Below are 27,120 nucleotides of genomic sequence, written 5' to 3'. Positions count from 1 at the left end.
GTAGACCACCTTGCCCCTGAACTCCAGAGGGACCTCCACTACCGCCCCGAGAAGTAGGAGCGTTTGCACCTCCTGCACTAGAAGTTGCTCATGAAAAGGGTCCCTAAAGAGGGACGGGGAGGGAAAAGAATATCCCAGTTGTATGAGCCTAAGCACAGTAGAAATGGGACAGACAGTTCACAAAAGGTGGGAAGGATCCAGGATGTGGACTGGTGTGCCACCCATGAGGTGTGCCTTTTAAAAAAAGTTCTCTTAGAAGCTGGAGACTGCCTCGTTGAGCCATGGCTCTGATTCAAGGAGTAGTGCGGAGGCCTTTGCCTATTACTCCTACCTCGTCTCCAGCTATAGTTCTATCTCTGCTGAGAGGGGTAGAAGTGAGGCACGGGCTGAGGCTTAAAACTGTTCTTCTGCAGGGCTGGCATGTGGAGGCCCAGTGACTTTAAGGTTTCCCTAGAGACTATCTGTTCTGTGAACGGACCCGAGCCGTCAAACGGCGAGTCTTGAATGGTCTGCTATACCTCTGGTGGGAGGCCCAAGACCTGCAGTCACCAGCTTCAGCACATAACAATGGCAGCGGACATTGTGCAGGTGGCCAAGTCCACTGCGTCCAACGCAGCCTGCAAGGAAGTCCTTGCAATCGCCTTACCCTCCTCGATAATAGCTCCAAAATCGAAATGGGAGTCTGTTGGAAGGAGCTCCTTAAACTTGGACAGAGGGAGCAGCTGAGCACCGCTTGCTGACTACCATTTAGAAGCTGAAGCCCCCTGGTGGAATAGACCTTATGGCTGAAGAGGTCCAACTTCTTTGGATTTTGACACAGGGCCTTGCTGCCCTTGCCTTTCCTTGGTATTGGCCACATCCACTACCAACATGCCCAGCTGAGGGCACGTGAAGAGGTATTCATACCTCTTGAAAGGTACAAAGTATTTCCTTTCCACCCCCTTTGCCATGGGAGGAATGGAGGCAGGAGTTTGCCAGAGGATCTTTGTGGTATTATGAATGGTCCTGATCAAGGGACAGGCCACACTTGACGGCCCTTCTGGGGGATGGCCCACCATGGGATCTGTGTCTTCTGACACTTCTGCTGCCTGAAGACCTAGGTTTTGAGCTACTCTTCTGAGCAATTCTTGATGGGCTCTATTGTCCACGGCTGGCAAAGAGGTAAACACTACTGCCTCGTCTAGGAGGAAGATGAAGAAGCCCCCATGGGCACAGGTTCCTCCTGACCCTCCAATTCACAAGGTTCCTCCCCCCAGTGATGCCATCTGCGTGGTGGCTGGCACGATACCAGCTGTGGTGCTGGGCTCCGATCCTTTAGGGGGTTCCCTTACCATCGAGGCAGATGGGGGGTTCCGCCTGTCTGAGGCAATGGACAGGGACCTGGAGCTCAGCCCCTGGGCTTGATGGTATGCTCAGGGGGTCCAGAATGGCTATTGCGTTGGAGCTTGCCATTGAGGAGGCCAGGGCATCATAGGGACCTGGTGTGCCTCCTCCCGCCGGGAACAATGAGAATGGTGCTGGCTCTGCCTGGACATATAGGACTCCAACTTCAAGGCTGAGTCTGACGTTGGGGACCACGAGGGTGCTGGAGAGCAATGCCCCAATGAGGGGGACTGCTGCCGAAGCATGGCTGGTTTGCCCTCAGAGAGAACTGGCCCCTTGTGCGGTGCCAGTTCCAGAAACTGCTGTGCCACCATCTCCATAAGGTCCCTTGTGGCCTCAAAATGTATCTGGGGTAGATGGCTTGTCCAGCTCCCCCATCTGGCTCTCTTGTGCTGGGGAGTCCAACAGGACTGGACTCAACGGTTCCGCCTGTTCGGCCGGAGTCAACAGTGCCGGTGTTGCTTGAGAAGGAACTGAGTGTCTCCGCGAGCCCCATCGCACTCCACTGCTCTGCTGGCGAACGCCCCCTCTCGGCTCTTCTTTGCTTCTTATGCGGCACCGGCAAGCGTGATCAGTGCCAAGAGGCCGCTGAAGTTGTCTTCAGTGCCGGAGAGTGTCGGTGCCGTGAGTCCCTGGGTGCCAAGTCCTTTGCCAGCACCGCAGCATCCCTTACGGGGGCCAGTGTGCTCCGCACCAAAGTGCTGGATTTCGGCGCTGACATAGGCTGTGCCAGCTGTGGGCAAAGAGCCAACTGCATAAGAAGAAGTTTGAAGTCCCTCTCCTTTTTTGTTCTTGGGTGGAAGCTCCTGCAGATTCTACACTCTGATGGGCTTCCCCCAAGTACTTTAAGCAGGAGTTGTGAGGCTCTCCCCTGGGCGTAGGCTTTTGACAAGATCCACAGGATCTGAAGCCTTGACACCGAGGCATACCCCTGTCCCCAAAGGTGAGAGTGGGGGGAAAGGGGGGAAGGCCCTACAAAGTCTTAACTAAAAACTATAAATACTATGCTAATAAAATCATTTACAAAACAAAGAAAGGGAATGCTAGGGAATCGCTTGCCCGAGGCAAGAGAAGCTTACTGACATGGACAGTAAGAAGGAACTGAAGAGGCGACCGGTCGGCAGGGACCTATATACACTGCCATAAAGGCACCACTCCAAGGTCCACAGCCAACCTGATGGGTACCGCTAAGGGAAAAACCCTCTGACAACTGTGGATGCAGCGCGCACACACCTACTTGGAATGGACATGAGCAATCACTCGAAGAATAAAAAGATATTAACATTTAAATGAACTATAAATATAGGGATATCACTGTCTCAACTTCTCTTTGAAGTATGTAGCAAATAACCTGCAAATGGCGGGAGATAGGCAATTGCCTTATGTTAAACCATGTAGCTAATTACCAGTGAGAAAATAGACGGTTACTTCAAAAGCCTATTGTTCACCCAAGGACTGGTGCTGTCAATAGGCTGCAAAAAATCTCTATACAAAAACTCTTAGGACCAGATCCTTTCATCTCAGATCTACTTAAGCTTCATTCAGGGGAAGTTTGAGGTGTAAGACTCCAGTCCCATCTGGACCACCCAGATATTGAATATTTGGACACTGAACTATAATATTTGATTCTGAAAAGGACTCTTTGCAACTCTGAAGCTCACCATCTCTACTATAAAACTGACCTAAAAACTATTTATACCTGTAATGTATAATGATCTTTTAACCAATACATTGTTTTATTTTTTAATAAATGTTAGCTTAGTTGATAAGAATTGGCTGTAAGCATGTATTTGGGTAAGATCTGAAATATTCATTAACCTGTCCAATCTGTTGGGACTGGCAGAACTTTTTATATTATGAACAAGATTTTCAGTAAGCCCCATCATATTTGACTTGGCTGTCTGGGCGGGAACCAAAGACTGGGTTGCTTTAAGGGAACTGTGTTTTTGGCGTCTGGGTAACCAGTACAGCATTATGGAAGCTGTTTTGTTGCTGGCTTGGTAAATCTAAGTATCAGAATAACCACCAGTTTTGTCTGTCACATTCTTTGCTCAATTTGGGCAAACTGTAATCTCAGTGTGGCTCCCCTAGGACCTTGGTCAAACGCACATTCCCTTAGCTAGCTGGGGCTGGGCAGAGTTTAGGCACTGACCCAGGCTCTACGCACATACTCATGATGCAGACCTCATGTTTGATATCCCTTTTGGCAGAGGCGATGCCATGGTCCAAATGCCTGCTAACCCCCACTCCCACAACAAAAGCAAGACCATCTCTTCTCTGGCCCTTGTATCTGAGTCCTGAGTTTAAGTCCCCTACCAACACCTGTTCTGCTGGTGATGATTTTGCACCTTCCACTTCATCAGCCCCCCTGAAGAGAAATTTGGTCAAACTGGTTTTCCTGCTCAGGCAACCTCCTTAGCACACCCATTGTCAGATTAGAGCACAATTGTGAAGGTTAACAACTCCATTTATTAGGTCTAGGAAAGACCTGCTATAGTACTGTCAGCAAATGTTTGCTTCCATATCCACACAGAGGCATTCCATGATAACAATTTCATATCAACCAGAATTCATAAGTTGTACATACAGATTCCCCATATGGTCACAGTGGTGTATGATACTGAATGAGAAGGCAGTGTTTATGTAGCAAAGCCTGTAGTTCATAAAGACAAAGGTCAGTTTATTGCCCTTTCACATTCAAAGTGAGCGTCTTATATTTTAAGATTGTCTGAAGTTTACTTTATATATTTATTTTTGATGTGCAGTTAACCACAACTTGACGCCATTCGATAGTTACATAAGAGCAACCAGTCATATCTTTAATCAAAATTTTGGGAGCTGCTAATGTTCCAGTTTGTCAAGTCTCGATTTTCTTCATTTTTCTCCCTCTTTGCCAACCAAGGGGCCAATTGTTGCCAGGCAGGATAGTGATTTCACTTGATCCATTAGATGCCAAAAGAAATCTGATGAGGTTCAATAAGGATAAGTGCAGGGTCCTGCACTTAGGATGGAAGAATCCAATGCACCGCTACAGACTAGGGACCGAATGGCTAGGCAGCAGTTCTGTGGGAAAGGACCTAGGGGTGACAGTGGACGAGAAGCTGGATATGAGTCAGCAGTGTGCCCTTGTTGCCAAGAAGGCCAATGGCATTTTGGGATGTATAAGTAGGGGCATAGCGAGCAGATCGAGGGACGTGATCGTTCCCCTCTATTTGACATTGGTGAGGCCTCATCTGGAGTACTGTGTCCAGTTTTGGGCCCCACACTGCAAGAAGGATGTGGATAAATTGGAGAGAGTCCAGCGAAGGGCAACAAAAATGATTAGGGGTCTAGAACACATGAGTTATGAGGAGAGGCTGAGGGAGCTGGGATTGTTTAGCCTGCAGAAGAGAAGAATGAGGGGGGATTTGATAGCTGCTTTCAACTACCTGAAAGGGGGTTCCAAAGAGGATGGCTCTAGACTGTTCTCAATGGTAGCAGATGACAGAACGAGGAGTAATGGTCTCAAGTTGCAGTGGGGGAGGTTTAGATTGGATATTAGGAAAAACTTTTTCACTAAGAGGGTGGTGAAACACTGGAATGCGTTACCTAGGGAGGTGGTAGAATCTCCTTCCTTAGAGGTTTTTAAGGTCAGGCTAGACAAAGCCCTGGCTGGGATGATTTAACTGGGAATTGGTCCTGCTTCGAGCAGGGGGTTGGACTAGATGACCTTCTGAGGTCCCTTCCAACCCTGATATTCTATGATTCTATGCTGGGCCAAGACCAACTAATTTAACACAGGCTGCCAAACAGATAGCAGCAACTGTAGGTCACTACTGACCTTGGTTGAAACTGAAATATAGATCTCAGATTCCTAGACTTTAAGGCCAGAAGGGACCATCATGTTCATCTAGTCTGACCTCCTGCACATTGCAGGCCAGTAGGCCCATTATCTCTGGCTGAATTACTGAAGTTTTCAAAACTTGATATAAAGACTTCAAGAACAACAAAAAATAAAAACCAACAATGGAAAGGTTAAAGAATGTAAGGGTCAGCTGGATACACTTTTTATTGCCTTTGCACTAGCAAACTGCAGTTGCAAGTTGAAACACGCAGACAACACCTGTGCAAGTTGCTATGCTGACTAGCTATCCTGTTTCAGATGCACAGTGTACCACATTGGCATGCAGCACTACTTGCAAATGTTACAGTTCCCAGCACAGTTCCCTGAAGCAGATGCTTAGTGCCTATGCTAAATTTATTTGCACCTATGCATTATTTGGTTTATTCCAATGGATGCTTTGAACAAGGCTGGAATTTAAGCAGGGTCAAATTAGGAAGGATCACACATAGCTGAACTAAAAACAGCTCTCTTTTTTAAAATTTTAGGGTAACACTTTCACTCTACCCTAACTAACTAAATCTGGGCAGCAATTTCAGAAGACAACTTGGTTTGACATTAGAGATTTAATTCACTCCTTGATATCAGTACTGAGAAACACTGACTCCAGGGCAGGGTATTTCATCAATACTTAACGTATCTCAGTATTTTAGAAAGGAGACGTAGTTGGATATGGAGTCAGAGATTTAACAAGAGGCTCAGAAACAAACCCATTTACTTCCAATTTTGAAGCTATTAGCCATGATCAGGAAATGCTGATAATGTTATCACCACCCAATTCTATCCCTGAAATCTGATTAGAATCTTAGAGGAGAATCCCAGCCTCCGATTAAACCAGCTCTCACCTTCTAGACCGTGATCTCCTTGGAAGATCCCTTTGAGGCTGGTATCGCAATCTTCCTTCATATTCTCTGCTGTGAGACCTCCGTCTCTTCCATTTGTGACTCATGTAGGTCTCCTGCTCAGGGGATTGATATCTCTTGCAGTGATGCATCTAGGGACATAAGAAAGGCACTTCAAGTAAAAACTGTCATTTCCTCTAGGGGCAAACATTTCTAGTTTCCTACACCCAGGTCCCCACCAACTTCTACACAGAGTTCAGGAGCGCCAATATTCTCTGAAACTTATTGTTCACATTTTACTGACTTTTTGAAAGCCTCATACAGCTCACTGCATAGTAAGCAAAAAGCATGAAAACAGAAACCATGCCCAAAGAGTTGGAGGAAATTCCCATAAAAGCCATCCATCACCAGCAATATTAATAATTAGAAGTTATAATTTTAAAAAGGCTTCACAAAGCAAGCAATGCATGTAACCAAACCCCAAAAAACATTACAGGGACACCATCAACATAAAAACCACTTTTTTTCTAAAAAGTTTTATACCCTCTTTTGTTACAAACACCTAAAATTATTGTAACTGAAAGAGGCTAGGAAAAACTTTTCCCTGTATTTTTTTTCCAGTTTATTTGCTTTACAATAAACTGGAATCTGTTTCACTGTTTCCTCTGTATACCAGTTAGTTTACCCTGTTTCACAAAAGCAATAAGGATGAGAACACACTGTTAAACAGGAAAAGTGATTGTAAAACTACAGAAACTGGCAGGGAGACTCAGGAGCGGATGTAAGACTTGACACTATTTTAACTTTTTAAAAACTGACTATATTAAATAAAGTGTCCCTTTAATACAAAAGAGCACTGATGCTCTGTTTAAAAAAAAAAGATAAATGACACCTAAATAATCAGACACAAAAGAGACGTGGATGGCTCAGAGTATCTGTAAGTAAAGACAGAGCCTTTCACTTCTTGATCATAGTTAGAATCCAGACTATATTAATATGGTGTGAAAAAAATCAGTGCTTCCAAACAGCTTTTCACTGACATGCAAAATGGTGTTCTTGGGCCAGTTTCTAGTGGACTGGAGTCCTTATTTGCAGAACAAACAGTATCTGTTAGGGAATCTTCCACACACACGTATTCAAAAGACAAGTGAGATTTAAGAATGCAGTGGCCAGAGTAGAGATTGATTATCCAGTTTCCTCTCACAGCTTTGCCCTGCTCCAGTGCAAAGCAGCCATAAATCCTGGTTTAAATGGCCTCAGGAGGATTCCCTGGCATAAGGAAAGCCTCTAGTGGCATAAAGCAGTCATAGCAGTTCTTACACCCCTCCCCCTCAGAAAGAGGCCCGGACAACCTGCACAATGACACTAAGCTCCTCAAAGATCCTTGTTGGTACTTCATGTAAGACAGTAGCCTGAAGGCTACTCTAGCTTGGATCACCCTGGGTGCCAGCTCCAGGATCAGGGAGCATCTGAGGACAGCTTGGCCAGTTTAGAGAACATGGGCCAGATCATCTTTTAAGTTAACAATGAAATTAACTATCACTGTTACACTGGAAGCTGGAACAAACTATAAGCCTCTTAAAAGGCCACCATCAGATCAATTTAGGGCCAAAGTGTAAGTTATAACATTTTACTGTTTTTAAAAAAGCAAGACCAACCATTTCCATTTCCCATTTAATCAAAGTGATTTAAGTCATCAATTTTAATCTTGTTTTGCATTTGTATTTTTTAGTTATTTTCCTAAAGAAAGGTTCATTCACATCAATTGGTATAATCATGAAAATGAGCTGATTTGCGACCAAATATAAAAATTTAGTGTAAGGGCAATACTACTTTTTGCTATCCATGGAGATATGCTATATCTATTCACATTTATTTAACCAATTATACATCTTAACATACATTTATTCAGATTCTTAATTTCTACACTTTCCTCTTGGTTCTGTACATAATTTTTAAAAAAAGAGCACCATTTAATGCATTAAAATTTGAGGAGGGCTCATTGATGCAGCATTTGGGTTTATTTACATGATTTTAATAGATTAGAATAAGTTTAAGCATTACCATGGTTAGTAATTTCTAATTTAATTTCAACCATATTTTAAAAGAAAATGTATTTTAAATAAAATCTGATTTCAATAAAAACAATTTTTTAAAAATTAAAAATAATTGATTTTTATTCTCTCAGTATCCCTTGCAGTATTCACAACTCAAACGCCACAGAACTGGACTAATTCATGAGAGCTAGAAGAGAAAATTAAGTCTATTTTCTTTAGTAGAGAAATGCAAAATGTAGACATAATTGTGGAAAGCCTGTCAGATTTTGAAAGCCCTCAAGTCTGGTTAAAAAAAAATAAATCAAGTTTTTAAAAAAAAGCTGATCTTGAACTAATAATGCCCTAGAACAAAACACTCATTCCTGGTTTCTCCCTCATCTTGTATGGATTTTCTAAATCTCTTCTGCTGCCTTATTTCTACTTTATCTCCATTTACTGTCTGAGACACCTTAAGTCCCATTCTTTTGGGGTGGAAAGCCTTAACCAGCAGCGTCAATGGTTCCTCCTACCATATTCTACCATCCCATCACGGTGGCCTCACATCTACCTGAAGAGATCTAGACAAAACTTCAATTGGACCCATCAGCACAGCTTGTTTCTTCAGACAGTGAAAATGGTGGCTAGGGAACAATGCAAAACACTACTTCCCTGAAGGTGTCAGCCTCGTGACTGAGACACTAAAGTAGAACCCACAAAGTATTCAGCCTCTAAGACCACAGGTGAACATTTCCCCTCCCTTCATCCGTTTGACTCCCCAATCTGTGTATCCACTTCTCTCATCTGCCAATCCAGCTAGACACAGAAACAAAACATCTCCCAAACCACACTGTGACAAAGGGGTTTCCAGTTTCTGCTTTAACAAAACCCCGTAAGAAACACAGTGTTGTTCCTCAATGCAGCATATTACAAAGAAGGGCACTTGGTCATTATCTCAGAGTTGCAAAAAAGGACTTTGGCCCCTTTGCATCCTTCAGGTGATCATAGCAATGAAAATTTTTAAATGGACATAGAAGGGTTTTAATTTTGGATTGTCAGCTATCTCACCCAATACAATTATATTATTTCTACATCATCTTCATCAGCAGACTTTCCAAAACCGGGGCTCAGCTGTGAAAATATTTGTAAATTTCAACCCCCCCCCCCCCCCATCTCACAGGAGCCAGCAGAGGAACTGGTTCCAGACACACACGCTACAGCATAAACAAAACAGGCCCAGAGGCGGGGGCAGGGAAGGGGGGCGCCCCGGGACCCTCGGGGGGGGTCAGCCCCAGGGGCAGGGGACAGGCGCCCCAGGACCCTCGGGGCTGAGGGGGTCAGCCCCAAGGGCGGGGGGCAGGGAAGGGGCGCCCCGGGACCCTCGCGGAGAGGGGTCAGCCCCAGAGGCGGGGAAGGCCCGCGGAGGGAAGCGCTCAAACCTGGCGTTGGCGAAGCGCGTCTCGGCCCTCAGGCCAAGCCAAGCCAAGCCAGGCAAGGCCCGTCCCGTGCCCCATCCGGGTCTCCCCCCTCCCCCACTCCGAGTTCCCGGATGTTCTGGCCCCGCTCGCGCTCCCCGCCTCCAGGGGCTGTCGCGGCCGGGTGCCCAGCACTCACCGTCCCGCACCCCCTCAGAGCTGCGCTCGGCGGCTCCGCTCAGGCCCTGCACCGCCGCCACTGCTTCCGCTTCCGGCTAGACCTGCGGCGCGAGCGGGCACCCTGCGGCCACCTCCTCCAACCACGACACGAGCTGCGCGCGCACCGCCTCCCTACTGACAACCCGTCACGCCGGCAAGAAGGGCTCCTCCGAGCTCTACCTACGCTCCTGGTTCCTCTAGCCACCCGCTCTATGCTCTTGGAGGACTCCTGTGCGGAAAACCCGCTTCTTCCTGGGGCACGTGGCGGCCGGGCGGGGACAGGCGGGGGCTTGGCGTACAACAGGGCACCTGTGCAGCGTGCTCGCGCAGAGAGCGCAAAGCCCCGGGGTATTGCATTTGCTTTCCTTGGTTAACAGCCGTGAATGAATTGTATTCGTTGCCAGGGGGTCGCTTGGCACAAGCTCAGCCCCGCCCCTGCCACGTCCCCTGCATTCGCACCCCGCCTTCTGGAGCGCTCCGCCTGCCTTTAGCCACAGCCCTGCTGCAGGTTTTCACTGCACCGCCTAGGCCGCGCCTCGCTGCAGGGCTGCGGAGTCGCGCCTCTCAGGGAAAAGCCAGGAAGCGCTTGGGCCCTTAAGGGTCTCACGTGCAGGGAGCAGCTTGCGGGAGCCGGATCACCTCTGTGGGATCTTTAAGAGATCCTCTAGAATTAATTAATGAACAGGAGGACTCCTGGCACCTTGGAGACTCACCAATTTATCTGAGCCTGAGCTTTCCCGAGCTACAGCCCACTGCATGGGATGCATCACGAAGGCTCATGCTCAAATAGGTTAGTCTCTAAGGTGCCACGAGTCCTCCTGTTCTTTGTGCGGATACAGACTAACACGGCTGCTCCTCTGAAAGCAATTAATTACTAGCTCACCTTACCTGATCACTCTCCTTACAGTGTGTATGGAAACACCCATTGTTTCCTGTGTATATAAATCTCCCCACTGTACTTTCCACTGAATGCATCCGATGCAGTGAGCTGTAGCTCACGAAAGCTCATGCTCAAATAAATTGGTTAGTCTCTAAGGTGCCACGAGTCCTCCTGTTCTTTGTCCTCTAGAATTGTGTATCAGGGATAGAATTCTCTCTTAAACGCAGTAAGGAGGTTTAAAATTCCATGCAAAGGATCTCATCTATACTAAAGGGACTCTATTAACCCCAATCTAGCCTACTGAAAAAACAAAACGAGAAATTTCAAGTTGCTACACGTGGCCCTGAGAACCCCTGCCATTTTTTGGCCTACATCTTTTCCTCCCAAGGGATTCAACAAGGATTCCCTTGCTTTGTCTTGTCAAGTGGGTCAGGGTTTCCCTCACCCCATATACAGGCAAGGATGGTGGGTCCCCAGGATTCAAAGCATCTGCAGGCTGCTGGCTGTCTTGACAACTGCTATGCCCCCAACTTCTGCTTTTGTCAAGACCTTCTTCTAGCAATTGTTCCCCTGATCTGTGAGTGGGATCAGGAAAGAACCCTAAGTGTGTATAGTACAGTATCTAATGCTTGAGACAGGAACTTCAGTTTAAAGGGCCTGGGGCTCCGGCCACCGCTACTGCCCTGGGGTAGTGTCGGTAGCCGGGGCTCTGGCGGTGATTTAAAGGGCCCGGGACTCCCAGCTGCCGCTACCGCAATAGAGCCCTGGACCCTTTAAATCGCCGTCCGAGCCCCAGGGCTCCCGGCCACCTCCGTTACATGGGGGCTCCGGCAGCAGGGCTGTGGTGTCAATTTAAAGGGCCTGGGGCTCTAAATGCTGCTGGGAGCCCCAGGCCCTTTAAATCGCCAGCCTGGGGGAGCCGGTCCGGACGGCGCACCGGCTCTTGCCGGTACGCCATACCAGACCAGACCGGCTTACTTTCACCTCTGCCCCAGGGATACTGCCAGTGTTAGCTGGGCTGTGTCATCTGTCCTAGCATGTCTGCAATGAAGAGTTTCAGAGTAACAGCCGTGTTAGTCTGTATTCGCAAAAAGAAAAGGAGTACTTGTGGCACCTTAGAGACTAACCAATTTATTTGAGCATTAGTCTCTAAGGTGCCACAAGTACTCCTTTTCTTTTTGCAATGAAGAGCTGTTCAGTGAAGTCATGTTGTCACTCCCTGGGAGTTGTTCTGCTGAGTTATCTAAAAACAGTCACAGCTTGCTTTTTCTGTGAAAGGAACCCTTGATCGGGCTGTTATGGGGCGCACGTGTATGTGCATGTGTGGTCACTGAGCCAGATTCATCCCTGGTCCAGGGACAGAGAAGGGGCTAGCGGCTTCCTTATTCAGGACCTGCTGAGGGCAGGTTTGGCTCCTGGTGCAGGCTAAGGTAGCTCTAAGCTGCTCTAACTTGCCTGCTGCACGGTTACAAAATCATTGGGGTGCAGCACTGCCACCCACCTGCTATGAAGTGCTCTAGCTCGCTCCCCCCATTCTAAAATGCTCCCTTCACTGGGGCCAACTGCGGTGCATGTAGGGGAACCGCCCACCTCACCTGCTCTGAAATGCCCCAGCCCCCACGGCCCTCAAAATGCCTCCTGTGCTGGGGCTTCCTGCAGCATGGGGGAGAAGGGGCGGGAGAGTTAGTTCTACAGCTCTTGTCAGAGAGCCTCCTGTGCCATGGGTATGCCTTGGGTGGGGGCTTACAGCCTGTGTGCTCGCTTACCTCTGGTCACTCAGTATTGCCAACCCTCGTGATCTGATCACGAGTCTCACAATATTTGGTGTTTTCCTTAAAGCCCCAGCTCCTGGAGTCATGTGAGTATGTGAGACGCTCAGCTTTCGTTTTTATATAAAGCGTATTGCCCTCATGGTTGCAGAGAAATGCTTGAAAAGTCTTGAAGAAAAATACAAAGAACCCAACATGTATTTTAAAAAAAATCTCATATTTTTGCAGCCTGACTCATGAGTTTGAACGTGGAGGGTTGGCAGGCTTTATCCCTGGATCTGGGAATCCCTGGCATGGCTAGTTTGCCAGCATTCAGAGGGGGGTTGGATTCCCAGCCCCCTTTCCCCCTTTGAGTGCAAACATGAATGTCAATGAAAAGCTAATAAAGGGATCAGTGGTTGCTGCTATTAATAGCCGGTGAGTCACGTACAGTATGTGAAAGAGACTTGATGGACGTTTTGGGAGGTAATTGTTGTTGGAAGGCTTGTGCAGGCAGTGGGGAATGTGGAGTGCTAGGTAAATGGTGTCTGTAAAGGGATGTATAGAATAAGTGGCAGGTGGAAAGGCAGCGCACCTATAACTGCAAATGAACTAAGAGGGGATTGAAAGTAAACTGACACAACAAAAAAACTTCAAATCCAGACTCCAGCGAGAAATTGCTGAATTGGAATTTATTTGCAAATTGGATACAATTAACTTAGACTTGAATAGAGACTGGGAGTGGCTTAGTCATTATGCAAGGTAGCCTATTTCCCCTTGTTTTTTCCTACCCCCCCCCCCCCAGACATTCTTGTTAAACCCTGGATTTGTGCTGGAAATGGCCCACCTTGATTATCATACATAATGTAAGGAGAGTGATCACTTTGGATAAGCTATTACCAGCAGGAGAGTGAGTTTGTGGGAGTGGGGGGGTGAGAAAACCTGGATTTGTGTTGGAAATGGCCCACCTTGATTATCATACACATTGTAAGGAGAGTGGTCACTTTAGATAAGCTATTACCAGCAGGAGAGTGGGGTGGGAGGAGGTATTTTTTCATGCTTTGTGTGTATATAATAAGATCTTCTAAACTTTCCACAGTATGCATCCGATGAAGTGAGCTATAGCTCACGAAAGCTTATGCTCAAATAAATTGGTTAGTCTCTAAGGTGCCACAAGTACTCCTTTTCTTTTTGCGAATACAGACTAACATGGCTGTTACTCCGAAATCTGCCACATAACAGATACGATTTGCTACCTGTTGCATTTCGTTATCGAGAAAAGTAAATTACTCAACAGAGATTTTAAGCTACTTAAATAGAATCTTTAAAATAATTAAAAACCAAATACGAAGTTGCCATCTTTCCTTGCTTCACCACTGTTCTGTCGTGTGGCCTTGGGCAAGTCCTTAATGTCTCTCTGCCTGTTTTCCCTCTAGTTAGATTGGAAGTATCTTATTTTTTTTATATTTGTGCACTTTGCCAGTCATGAGTTCAAGGCTAGATCAGATTTCTTTGTTTTAACCAGACAGTTACTGCAGGAAGGCAGAGCCAGAGAAATGAGGTTTGCTTTTTGTTCTGAAAGCAGAGAGTTTAGCTGTGGAGGAGAGTTTTGGCTGGGGGATCTGGTTAGTTACAAATTCACTGTCTGTGGCGACCCTCACCCCCCACTGCTACCAGGGATGGAGCCCCTCAACGCCCAGCTCCCTCACATGGGATCGCAGCTCCATCACCACGATTCCACTATCCCCGGGGCCCAGGATGGAAGTGGGGGAGGCAGGTTTGGGGCAGTTTTACTTTCATTCCCAGGGAAGTGCTGAGCATAGAGAGAGAGGGACAGTGGCAGGAGAGGGGCCCAGGGTGTGTGGGGAAGCGTGGGCCTGCTGCGGCTGGTGAGTAACTCTGCCAGGTGCCCCTGCGGCTCCCCCATCATAGCCGCCTACGCGTCACAATCGGAGCCAGTTTATCAGGAGAGGGGGAACAGGCACTTTGAAGCTTGTTGCCATCTCGGTTGCCGTGGCAGCAGCAGTCCTGTGTTTCCTGACATGGGGAGAGGTGGTGAGTACAGCAGCTGAGCTGAACGAAGAGACGCCCTGGAGATTCAGTCGGACGGGGTCCCCGAGGGCCTGCGGGGAGACTCGCGGAGGGGTAAGTCACTTACCAGTGCTCTGCTTGCACTCTCCCCAGTGCCTGCGTTTCTCCTGGCCAGAGCTTGGAGCAGAGGGCGCGGCCACTTCACGTTCCCCAGGGCTTGGTCTTTTCTGATCACACACCCTGTGTTGGCAAATGCAGGGCATTGTGAATAGAGATGGGGTCCAGTTTGGAGCTATAGGGCCAGCTGGGGGAAAAGGTTCCTCCTTCGGACTCTCCCCATGTTGGGAGCTGACGTTGCCAAGGAACCACCGAGCCTTAACTGCCCACTCATGTTCTTCTTCCAAGTCCACGGTCAGAGCCTCCCGCCTCCCTCTGCAGCATCGTTGCCTGTGTCACTCACCTCCACAGGGATGTTTGCTGTGGGATTGACCAGGTGGGCTCTGTGACTGGGAGGGGAGAGTGGCCTTCAGCCTTGCAACTGAGGTGGGATACGGGCGTTCCTGGTTTTGAGCTCATTCGGGGAGTCACCTCCGCGAGAGGAGATGCAGCCATCTGTCTGTGGGTTTATGCCGTGCTCAGCGCTGTGACATCTGAGAGAAAACACAAAGGGTTCTCAATGGCCTTCACCTCCAGTGCGGCTACCAGCACAGTCCAGGGGAGAGGTTGGGGTTGCAAGCCTCCTCCTGTTCCCTCTCTTCAGTGTCCTGACTATACAGATCTGCCCAGCCGATTGCAGCCAGAGGATCTGCCCCATAGCGCAGTGTGCCGATTCGCACGGCACCCTGGGAAATGGAATAGAGGATTCTGGGATGTGCTTGGAGGTGGCGCAGTAGTGAGTGACATTGCAGGGTGAGGTATCCCATATGAATTCCCTTGTTGGGTATCCACTGATTCTTCCTTTTGCTGCCCTTGGTGACAGGCCTCTGGCACTCAATGCCACAGCTGGATTGCATCTTCTCCATGTCCCATAGATCTGGATCTGTGAGATTCCCCTTGGAAGCTCCAGGGAAAGTGCCGTACGTGAAGCAAATGTCAGTACCTGAGACTCAGCTGCACTGATGACCCTTCGAGGGAGGGCACCCCCCCCATACCACTGGGCCATAAATGTCCCACCAGAAGCAGAGCCGCTTTCCTGGCCTGCCGTCCCGATACAGCGGTGATGGATGCTTCCAGCATGGCACTGACACAGGGGTCTCAGGTTGGGGTTGCCAGGATCCTGAGAATAGTAAAAGAAGCCCACAGGCATCTCGACCCTGTTCTGTGTCGGAGCTGGAGAGGAGCTACACAAACAGCTACCCCTCGTCAGAGGTCCCCTTCCAAGGAGAGGTAATGGGACCAGCTTGACTTTCGTGCTGGGGGACCAGGCACCTTTCTGGGGCTTCATGGGATTCCTGCAAAGGGGTCATGTTCCACCCCTGGCCTTCTGCTTATCATACCATGTGGCTCCTAAGATAAAGCAGGCTGATGTCCTGCTGGTGATGGGTCTGGGACTCGATTCCTTGGCACACTCAAACTGCTCAGAGGGCAATATGCCAGCAATCCCCCGTGATCTCACCTCTGGCACAGAGGCCATGGGCATTACCTCTGCCACACCCCAGATTCCCTCTCCCTCACAAGCTGAACTGCGTTGCCATGAGCGTTCATGAGGTGGCTGGGTGGCAGGGGTTGTTAGTGACTGCTCCCATGATTCACTGCCTTTGTTCAGGCAACATCGCTGACATTAATGGGGAGTGATTCCAGTGGGGGACGGGCAGAGTGAAAAGGAGAGAGTGTGAGTGTGTGTATCAAGGGGGGGATCAAGATGGAAGTGGCCCATCCCTGTCCTCTGCATCAGTCTTTTCTTCCTCATCTCATTCAGAACCCTCTGAACGGGACGCCAGGACCCCGGGAGCCCAGCCACGCAAACAGCGCATGGAGAGAGTCCAGCAGGGGCTCTCTTAGCCCCAAGCACATCGAAAGAGCCAGGTCCATGAGCCCCTTGCGAGGGATCCACTCCATAGATAGTGGGATGTAAGTTCAGTTTTAAAAGAGCTTGGGATGGGAGGGATCCCGTGGGAATCGAGTGGAATTGTTTGTGATTGAGGGGTGCAGAAAAGTTGCTTGTTGGGAAGATTTGCAAGGAATCTTTCTTATATAAGTACAGTTTAGGTGGATGGATGGAAGGACAGAAAGAAATACTTACAGAGCAAGTCAGATCCTTTTCTTAAGCAATAAGTTACAACCGGAACTCCCTGCTGCTGTGTGTTATTGGATCAGCTTGCTTAACACATTTCAAAATGGATCAGACACTCACAGCCAGACAAATAGCATCTGCAGTCACACCAGGTAAGACAAAACAAGGGCTGTTCATCCTCAGGCTTCAGGCCAGAAATTGATCACCACTTGCAGCCAGGAAGAAATTTCCCTGCTGGGTATAGCCCTGCACAACTCGGTGCCTGAAGAGGTTTTCTCCTTCCTTGAAAGCATCCCGCATGCAGGGGACTGGATTAGATTTATCATTGGTGAGTTTCAGGCAGGCAATTGCTATGTTCTTACACCACATATCTGGGGTTGTGAATTACTGGGCAGTAAGTTGTTTCAATCACATGAGTTTAATTGCATCAGCTGTGGAATACTGCAGCATAATTCATACTCTGGAGTGACTGTTTTTGGTTAATTTCCTTTTAAAATAAGAAATGTGTTCTTCCCCTGAGAACTATAATGGGAAAAATGTCCCTAAGATTGATTGATCTATCAGTTGATCTGTTCATCCCCATACGTATCCATCCAAACAGTCATCCAAACTGGTGGTTTCACTAACATTCCTATAACTCTGATTTTACCAAAGAAAGCCCCTGAGCAAAGAGCAGAGGGGAAGTAGAGTCCAGGCCTTTAAATTTCCACTTGCCCTGCAGAAGCAGCAGGGTTTTTTTAGTAGAATCTCAGTGTAATTCAATGGAATTCACCTGTAGGACACCAGCAGGACTGGGGGTATTTTCAGGTGTCAGGACTGTAGGTGGCTGCCTAGGGTACTGCCTCTCAGGAGTCACTGGAATAGCACAGGGACCATAATGATCACTCAGCAATACTTTTGTCCCCTGCTGCTCTTCCCAAGGGGCCTGATCCTGACATGGGCTAAGTATCAGCAATTCCCACTAACATCAGAGGGAGTTAAAGGTGCTTGGTAGCTCTCGGAATTAAGCTTCAGCAGTGAAGTTTATGCCTGCTCTAGTCCTGCTCACTCCCACCAGAAAGGAAGGCCATGTTTCTGCTCAGCCATGTGTAGTGGCTGCATTTGGCTCTCAGATTTCACCTCTCCCTCCCACCATGCCTCCTTTGAAGCAATGCTGCACTTAGCACGGTGGTTTCTGGGACACATTTGGTAACAGACATCTTGTCTTCCCTGGATTTGCCTGAGGACTCCCTGGAGGTATCAGGTGTTTACTGTTAGCTTTCTCAGCCATTCATTGAAGGAACTGGGGTGGGTATTGAATCTTTAACAAAGAGAGGTTTTCTTCTAGCTGTTTATAGGGCATCTGAGTTACATAGGAGTTATCCCTTCTCCTTTCAGTCATTCGGGTTTCATTTACCTGATACTTGGGATGACATCATCCTATTAGTTCTCCAGTTGTCGATAGAGTCTTCTAGGATATAGAGGTTGGACAAGACATTTTTCCTAATTATGCCCCAGAATCCATTGCACCAGGTAACCTTTAAAGACAAGTGGTATGACTAATGAGTTGTGAACAATGGTTTAAGGATCATCTTGTCATCATTGAGGTCTCCTGTTAGCTATCCTCATTGCTCTGCCTTCCCAGGCCTTTCAATCAGTTGTTAAAATTAAAAAGGATGGATCTCTTTCTTGGCAGAGTTTTAACCAGTGACATGGAATGTGCCAGGAAGCATTCCAGCCCACCACTCAGAAGGAGGCATTCTTTATCTCGTCTCCCGGACTGGGGCACAGAAGAATATGGTCCCATGCGGCCACTGGCTCGAAGGGTGTGGAGTGGATTGGAGCTGGACCTGCGGGGATCTTCACCAGAGAATGTGCAGAGGACAGCGGCGCTGGGGCCCTCTCTGCGGGACACTCCTGGGGTGCTAGAGGGCCAGGCAGAAGCGCTGCAAAAGCTGGAACTCAACAGGGTGAAGTTTGAGCTACTTTCCATTAAACAGAAGGTAAACTGGAGTCTCTCCAAAGCCTGGGGAGTTTGTGAGGACCTGTCTGATTGGGACACAGGAGGAGCTGCTGGTTCTAGTCCTTCTTCTAGACACTCACCTGACTTTGGGGCTGACCCTGAGACATGCTAAGCACCTGCACCCTCCATTGGTTTCAGTAGGAGCTACATGTGCTCAGGACCCCTCAGGGTCAAGCCTGATGAGTCTAACCAACTCCAAGCTTCTCAGATGCAGCACATTACATCTCAATGGTCTGGGCAGGCTGCTCACTGGTTTCCATTGGGATGACTCGAGCCAGTGTGTGCCCATCCTTCAGAGGGTGAATGCAGTACAGTGGAGCGGGATGGTGCTGTTCACACTCTCTGTGCCTGCGTGCTCAGTGCTTGCTGAGATCAATGGAAAGGTCCCACTGACTTCCGTGGGCTTTGCACTAGCTAGGCTGTGTCCCCTAGCATGTGCTCTCATTTGAGGAACTAGAAGCTTATGATCCTGGAGGTTAGAGATGCCTATCTGGGAGGCTGGAGCAGCTTCTGGCTTATCGCTGTTGGGAATAGTCTGGCCTCTGTCATGGAGAATAGAGAGTGGCACTCCTCTGGCATTGTTCTCTTCAAGGTTTAGTATAAAATTAAGCTGCTTGCCTTTGAATTCTCTCCTGACCTCGCCTTTCCCACAGCAGATGGAAAGCTCCCTCACCCAATTAGAGAAGGAAAAGAGCTGGCTGGACCTGTCCCGCTATGAAGACCAGAAACAGAGAGGGGACCTGCAAGAGAAGTACGTGAATTGGGGGTGGTGGTGGTAGGAAGGCTTTGGGTTAAGAAGTCTAGACAAGGAGTACGTAAGATGCAGGCAGCTGCAACAGGGTCAGAGGTACCGTACAGAGAGAGACGAGGGTGCACAGTGGGTTGGCGAAGACGGCAGCTTAAGGAGCTTCTTGTTTAGCATGTGAAATTATTGAGCTAGAGTAGAGGTTTTAGGCATACCTAAGGGAGTTAGGCACCTACCTGCCTTAGGTGCACCTGGAAATCCTAGTCTAAATCTTTCAGTCAGCACCATATTACCCTCCCTCAGCAGCCTGCACTCTCAGTGGGGCAGCTGCCCCAACCCAGGAGACTAGGTGGCTCGGGACTGGAGGTGGAGAGTGCCCCTAGGCATCCATGTCCACTCCAGCCCTGGCCAGTGGGGAGTGAGTGAAAGTTCTTCTCACTTGAGAGCTGTTTAGTGGCTTGTGTGCGATGAGTTTCTCTATAGAAGGTCTCAGTCCAGTCCTAGTGGACTAGTGTCCACACCAGAAACGCAGACCCCAGATTTGGCCGTTGCTGTCTCCCTGGCTGCAGAGAGGCCAGGGTTTGAATGAACTCCCCTCAGGTCAGGTTTGGTGTGTGCCCTGCTCTGTCCCTTGTACCTGTTCTCTGGATAAGCAAAGGACTTCAGTGTATAAGTCAGCCTGGCACCTTTCACCAGCACTGAACTCACCAACGTAACCTACTCTTCTTCCTTAGGGAAAGGGGTTGTGGTGGGGACAGGGGACAGTGGCTGACAGTGGTTGGCCCAGAGGTTGGGAGCGAGCATGGGGGTTGGAGCAACCTGTCAGTTTGGGTCTGGGGCATCTCTAGAGGGGGCACAGGGAGCAGCTGTTGGACAAGGGGTCCATTTGGAGCATGGGGGTGGGGACAGCTGTCAGGTAGTGCCCAGCCGGTGGACATGGTTGTTGGAAAGAGGGCAGGGGGAGGGGCAGTTGGGAAAGTGACAGAGAGATTGGGATGTGACGAATGGAAGCAGGGTGGAGCTGCTGTCTGTCTGTCTGTTTTTTAGGATCTTTAATTTGGAGATGGAGGTGGTGAAGGCCAAATCCTGCTTGAGCAGAATGAGTTGCCACTCAGTCTCCCCAAGTCCCAGCCAGAGGTTGTCTGTGGTAAGGAAGGCCTAGCAAACCCCAGTGGCTATTACCTGGGGCTGGGCCCAAACATTTCAGAGAAAGCATTGCACATAGTAGGGGATGGAGCCCTGGCATCGGGCAGTAGCACCATCAACTGCCCGCAATAACGATTGTAGCACTGGAACAGGGCCGGGGCACTTGCAATTGCATGCACTAGGATGCTGCACTGGTCCAAGGCTGCAGCCCTTGGAATTGCACAGCAGAGGTTGCAAGATTTTGGGGCAGTGGGAAAACCAAAGGGTTAATATTATGTGTCCTGATTCCTAAAGTCCCTGCAGGCTTTTTCAGGCTTGCTCTGGAACCTCATTCCCCTGCACATACTCAGGGTAAATCTTTGGGGGATGAGTGCAGGAGTTGCCATCCCGTGTGCTCTGTGTTGGGCTCTGCTGTGTGATTCTCCCTGTTTGCTCCTGGACTCAGGACACTTGGAAATGTGCAGCTCCCAGCCAGCAAACCCACAATTAGAGGACTCTCAGGAGCTAAATATAGCACAGGGCTGGGGGAGGAGGGGAGCAGTGACCTTCAGGCTCCCTGCTGTCAGTGGCCTGCGAAGTCTGGGCAGACTTTGAAAAGCCTTGCTCCCATGGAGCAGTGGGATGGGCACTGTGATCAGAGCGCAGAGGTTAAGGGGAGGCTGACCCTGGGGCTTCCATGGGAAGGCAAAAAGATCTGTTTGCCCTTTTCTTCCCCGCCCGGCCTGCTCTGCACACAGGCTAGGTACAATCCTAATCTCTGAACTCAGCGTGTGTGCAGGGAGCAATCTTCTTGAAAGGAGGCAGAGGGGGGACGGTGCTACAGCTCTGCCCCTGTCCACGCTGACTGGCTGGCTACCGAAAGGGGAACACTTTGCAGAGGTGGGGATTCAGGTGAACCCCTCCCCTCCACCTTGTATCTCAGGGATTGTGCCCCCTTCCCCCAGTAATCTTGCGCTGGGGAGTACAGCTCCACACTGCCCCCAAGGCCAGGAGTAATTGGCACAGTCTGTCCCTTAAAGTGACAGGCACAACAGTAATACTTCCAGCAGATAGACATGCTCGTTCTTTCTCCCTTGGGCACAGGCTAGAGGCTAGAGCTGGTCGTATTAGCCATTACAGGCAGCACTTGTTAGGGATTGAGCCCTGTTTTGGTTAGCAGATCACAGTATGGCCAACCCCATGTGTTCCAAAATCATGAGGCTGACTTAATATTCATGGCTTTTTTAAAGAAAACCCAACAGTACCTGGGTTCTTTACCATCACCTCCTGATTACAGAGCCTTTGAGTAACACCTGGGTCAAGTATTCCAGCTTTTCTCTGCAACTATGAGTGGCAGAAACGTACTTTTTTTAACAAAGGAAAGGTGGAATTCTCCTATAATAACATGAATCCAGCAGCTGGGACTTTACGAAAAGCACTGGGTATTGCAAGACTCGAGGTCTAATTGTGAGTTGGTCACACTAGGATTGTTCATGAGCCGAACCTGAATCCTGCGAACAAACGTTTACCCAATCACTTCCAGCCTGGGAGAAGGTTCGCAATCTGTTTGCGCTGAATAGGCAATGCTAGCTATTTGTGAGGCGTTACTGGTCACCATACTTGCGTGGTATTTCTGCTGCCTGATTGGTTGACTGATTCTTTTTCAAATAGCAGAATGATGACCAGGGAATGTTTGTGACACTCTTGCTAATGTTTGCGAAACAGTCAGGATTTGTGAATATTTTCACCAACGCCTGGCAGTCCTGTGGAGGCTTGTGAAACAGTCAGTCATGTTCATCAGAAGGGATGGGTTGGAGGCAGGATTCACTGGGTGAGATTCTCTGGCCTGTGCTGTACAGGAAGTCAAATAAGATGATCATTATGGTCCCTGCTGGTCTTAAAAATCTCTCTTTTTTGTGATTGCAGCGAACCAAACTGGGTGGCTTTTATTCCCAGATCAAGTTGTTTACTATTCACCCAGCTCTGTGCATGCTAGGGGGTGGTTCGTGACTTTGGTGCCTCATCCTAGCTGGCTGATGTATCCATTCTGTTGATTTGTAGGAGAAGGAGGAGCTGAACCGAGAAATGACAGCTCTTCAGGAAACCCTGAGTGGTTACAAGGAGCACATGAAGGTTCTGGAAGCAGAACGGGATGAAATGACCCAGCAGCTGAACTCAGCCAAAGAGGTTAGTTCCTTGGTCCAATGTGCACAATCCCCCTGTCACTGTCTAGGGATATGTCTACACTGCAATAAAAAACCTGTGGCACTGGGTCCCAGAGTCCGGCTCAACTGACTCACGAGGCTCGAGCTGTGGGGTTAAAAATTGTGGTATAGACATTCAGGCTCGTGTTGGAGCCTGGGCTTTGAGACCTTTCCCCCTCATGGGTTTCAGAGCCCTGGCTCCATCCCAAGCCCGAATGTCTACACTGCAATTTTTAGCCCCACAGCCCAAGCCCCACAAGCCTAAATCAGCTGACCCGGGCCAGCCATGGCCATGCTGCAGGTCTTCCATTGCAGAGTGGGTGTACCCAAGTGGGCTGGAAAAGGATTCACTGCACTATTTAGGCACCAATGAGTCCATGAGGTCCAGAAAATAGACACAATTAGAAACATCACATGTTGGAGCTGAGACTGGACTCCTCACTCCTTCCGCTCCAAAACCACACCTGCTACTGCCTGGACTCAAAGCAATCGCGTTTAAATTGTGTCTTGTCAGCAGGCCTGCAATGTATCAATTCACTCCGACACTCCAAGCCTGTACGTTACAGTATATACCCTCACATGCTTCCTGTCCTGTCCACTCGCCTCTGTATCCTCACTGCACCCCACGCTCCTTAGGGACGGGTGAACCTCAAACCATAAACACACCAAAATTTGGATGCTTGTTCTCAGTCTACAAATGAGGCTGCTTGAGCAGCTGCCCCACCCAATCACTGCAGAGTTCCCGGAAGATGTACAAATAGTTGCTCCCACCCCTACCTGGGTGTCCACACATTTGCTCCTCCCTTCTTCCAGCTTCTCTCCAGAGGAGAGATAGGGCTTAGCTACCCCAGAAGTTCAGGCGTTTAGGTTCCCTATTTCAGAGGTTCCCTTGTTCCTTTTGCTTCCCAGGGGCAACAGCTGGCTTTCAGCCAGACCAACGAGGCCAACCAGAGAGTGACGGATTCGCTCCAGGCGACAAAAGCACTGCACAAGGAAATTGGCAGACTCCAAGGGGCTTACAACAGCACCAGCCGGGTATGGGGATGGAGGCAATGTGTGGGTCTGAGTAACGAACAGCCTGTGATTGAGCTCCCATTGGTAGCATGTAGAGCAAGGTCTCCCCTTGTACTACTGGCTGATGCACCATGAGTACACGAAGGACAAGCTGTTTCGAGTACGGGTGTGATGCGTATCTGTGTCTGATGGGGGTGTCATGCAATGCAGTGACTAGTGTACACATGCGCTAGGGGGCTCCTTACTGGCTGGAAAGTCAGACACGTTTAGGCATTCGTGGGCTCCCTCTCCCCCTTGTGGCTGACCCAAGAAGAGGCTAAACTGTTGAGTGCTCCAGGAGTGCACTTGTGGAGTAGAAGACCTAGATTTCGGTTCCCTGCGCTGCAGTGCTGTGGTCTGGCTGGCAATCAGGATGGCTGCGTTTTCTATTCTGCTCTGTTCTGTGTAGGCTTTTATTCTGTGCTCATCACTGTAGTGTCTGAGCACCTTGCAGTAATGCAATGTGACTGCACATCTGACACATGCTGGTTATTCGCTCATCCTCTCCCCAGAGGGAGAAGCGTGTGGATTGGAGGGTCTTGTTTTGGTAGGGTTTTTATTTATTTGTTTCTTTCTTTCTTTGGGGGTCTTTTGTTAAACAGACCTGTGCTCTGTGTTTGTATTAGAGAAGGCAGGTCAAAGAAATGTGCCCCGCACTTGGAGCGGGAAGCGGTGAGGTTTGGGATGGTCCTCAGTTCCTGGGGGAATTCATTCCCCTGTATTGGATCACCCCCAGAGAAGGTTCTGTTTCCTGCACAGATGAGCTTGACCCATGTTGCTGAAAGTTCCACTGTGCCAGAGGAGCGAACCAGGAGACTTCGGCCGGGAGCTTTAAAAGGTCTTTTCGATACCCTGGGCGCAGGCCATGGAATGCTTTGAAGATAAGGACTGAGACCTTCAACTTGCTTTGAAATGCTACAGATTGCCAGGGAAGAGAGCATGTGCCAGGTGTGATGTGCTTATGGTAGCCTGGGTTGCTGAGGTGACATGCTACAGCATTCTGTATTAGTTGAAGTTTCCTAAGTGCTGAAGGTTTCACATCTAGGGATATCGCAGTGCTGTAGGCCAGCTGAGAGGTGATGAAGGCATGAGTAACTGAGGCCAGGATGGGACAGAGTCTCCTAGCCAACCAGAGATGGTAGAATGCATTACTCATGGCAGTTGCAATGTGAGAGCTCAGCATCAACAAGGAATCCAAGAATACTCCTAGAATATGCACTGAATTGATCAACTGTGGGCGTGAATCTTCAATCAAAGGAGACTGCTCCATGACTGCAAACTCCTCAAAATACTCTCTTCTGTTTTGCTTGGCTCAGCATCAGCTAGCGGTTCTTCATCCATGAGATGATTTCATCCAAGCACTGGGCCATCTTTGTGGTGGTTGCGTGGTCATATGCGGTGAAGGGTGGGTAGAGCTGTGTGTCATCTGCATGTTGCTGGCATTTGAGTCCATGTCATTGGGCCAATTCACCTACTGGCTGCATGCAGATATTGACAAGGACCAGAGAGAACTGATCCTCATGGAGGCTCACAAGTGGTGGAGATGCAGTTTGCCGTCACTACTCTCTGGGTGCATCCCTCCAGGAAGAGCTCAAACCATTTTAGTGTGTTACTCTGGACTCCAGCCAACTCTGTCAGGCTAGACAGCAGCATCTCATGGTCAGCAGTGTCAAACACTGCAGAGAGGTCCAGGAGAATGAGAATAGATGTCTGGCTTCTATCCGTTGACAGGAGGAGATCATCTATCTGTGCTACTAAAGCAGTTTCAGTTCTGTGTCCTGGCCTGAATCCAGATTGTGCCGTGTCTAGAACATTAGCTTCAGTTAGATGTGCTTGTAGCTGGCCTTTAGCTAGCTTCTCTATGAGCTTCCTCAGGAATGGGGGGTTTGACACTTGGGTGGTATTGGCTAGAACTGAAGCTTCCAGGGTAAGTTGGTTGGACTGTTGAGTGTTAGAAGGAGGACAAAAGATTCCTTCCTGAATGAGGCCTTAGCTATTTGGCTAAGGGTATTTGCCCCAGTTGTTCATGGCTTTCTGTCACATGCCAGGAAGGATTCACAGACCAGTTACAGTCTATAAATATGATTTGTTTTTTCTCATCCTGATGTGTAATGTTCCTGGGCAGGAGAAGGAGCTGCTGTCTTCCAAGGTGGCCAGGCTGGAGGAGAGAGTATCTGAGCTCACCATGAAGCTGAAGCCTGCCCTGTCCGACAGGGAGAGGTTCCTAAAGGTATTGAGTAGGCGCAGGCAAATGAGAGAGAGAGAGAGAGAGAGGATGGGGAGTGGTGGGAAGAGAGGCAATGGGGAGTGGTGGGGAAGAGAGGCAATGACACAAGAGGAGGAACAGAGTGGGAGAAAGGAGAATGCCGGGGAATCCAGATCAGCCCTGGGTGCAGAGAGGCCATTGGGAAAGGTGACTGTCAGGGCCAGCTCCAGGCACCAGCTTTCCAAGCAGGTGCTTGGGGCGGCATGCAGAATGGGGCGGCAGTCTGTGTCCCGCGGCGGCAATTCGGTGGCGGCTCCGCTTGCTCTTCCCACCTCGGTGGCTTTTCGGCGGCAGCTCCGCTGCTCTTCCGGGCTCGGTGGCAATTTGGCAGCAGCTCTGTCGGCAGCGACTGCTTGGGGTGGCAAAATTGGCAGAGCCGCCCCGGTGACTGTGCTGCTTGGCTTTCAGGAGAAAGTGGAGCTGCACCAGCAGGTGCAGGATCTCACCTTGCAGCTGGAACATGTGCAGCGGAGCCAAGAGGGCTTCAACGGCCAAGTGTCAGACCTTCACCTGGAGCTGGTGAATGCCAAGGCCCAGGCCAACCGCCAGGACCAGGAGAAGATCCTGATGAAGGAGGAGCTGGTGACCCTCAGACAGGTGACTCCTTGAGTGACTCTCTGAGCTGGGTGGGGGAGCCACGAGTGGACTCTGCGGGCATCACCCGCTCTGTGAGCACTGCTTCCAAACCCCACCCTTCTCAGTGAAATGAGGGCCCTAGGGCCCCTGCCCCCTAAGAGCCAGTAATAAGCTGCTTTACTAAAGTGGGTTTCCAAGATGCTCCCTCCATTCCCATATTCCCAACCACTTGCCCTACCCCACCAGCCACCCTAGTCTCAGGTACAGTGTTAGCTTGTGTGCGTGCCCACCACCACCCTCTGCTGGAGGACTGTAGACCTTCTCCTCTCCAACAATCCCCTCTACTATCTGAACTAGCACTGAGGTGCTTGGATCCAGGTGCCCTCAGCTCCTGTCTCCTTGTCGCCTCATGACGTTCTTGTCATCTATCCACTGCAGCTTGGTGCCCAGGCTAGACTTTCCAGGAACTGGGGTGAAGCCCTGAG

At 49.3% G+C, this 27,120-nt stretch overlaps 2 protein-coding genes across 9 annotated transcripts in view; one reads left to right on the top strand and one right to left on the bottom strand.

The window, feature by feature from the left end:
- CLK3 (CDC like kinase 3) overlaps positions 1–9,904 on the bottom strand; it is a 28,216-nt gene extending 18,312 nt beyond the window's left edge. Inside the window, exons 1-2 of one of the 2 annotated variants that reach the window (XM_084640559.1) lie at positions 9,753–9,904; positions 6,109–6,257 (exon numbers count right to left, since the gene is read on the bottom strand). In XM_084640559.1, coding sequence (XP_084496685.1) covers positions 6,109–6,257 — 149 coding nt within the window. In that variant the 5' untranslated portion in view covers positions 9,753–9,904. Of the gene's footprint in view, positions 1–6,108; positions 6,258–9,577; positions 9,658–9,752 lie in introns of those variants that run through there. The other variant, XM_084640558.1, reaches the window with a different exon arrangement.
- A 4,038-nt stretch (positions 9,905–13,942) lies between these two features.
- LOC311527259 (uncharacterized protein) overlaps positions 13,943–27,120 on the top strand; it is a 39,559-nt gene continuing 26,381 nt past the window's right edge. For 3 of the 7 annotated variants that reach the window (XM_084641048.1, XM_084641046.1, XM_084641043.1), the window contains exons 1-10: positions 13,943–14,545; positions 15,411–15,817; positions 16,350–16,501; positions 18,340–18,646; positions 19,320–19,417; positions 20,459–20,558; positions 22,598–22,723; positions 23,650–23,775; positions 25,919–26,023; positions 26,468–26,656. In XM_084641048.1, coding sequence (XP_084497174.1) covers positions 15,596–15,817; positions 16,350–16,501; positions 18,340–18,646; positions 19,320–19,417; positions 20,459–20,558; positions 22,598–22,723; positions 23,650–23,775; positions 25,919–26,023; positions 26,468–26,656 — 1,425 coding nt within the window. In that variant the 5' untranslated portion in view covers positions 13,943–14,545; positions 15,411–15,595. The remainder of the gene's footprint in view (positions 14,546–15,410; positions 15,818–16,349; positions 16,502–18,339; positions 18,647–19,319; positions 19,418–20,458; positions 20,559–22,597; positions 22,724–23,649; positions 23,776–25,918; positions 26,024–26,467; positions 26,657–27,120) is intronic. The other 4 variants (XM_084641044.1, XM_084641047.1, XM_084641045.1 and 1 more) reach the window with 4 other exon arrangements.

Source organism: Lepidochelys olivacea (assembly GCF_965140295.1).
Source record: "Lepidochelys olivacea isolate rLepOli2 genome assembly, chromosome: 10".
Lineage (NCBI taxonomy): Eukaryota > Metazoa > Chordata > Testudines > Cheloniidae > Lepidochelys > Lepidochelys olivacea.
This window is presented reverse-complemented; position numbering and strand designations above follow the sequence as displayed.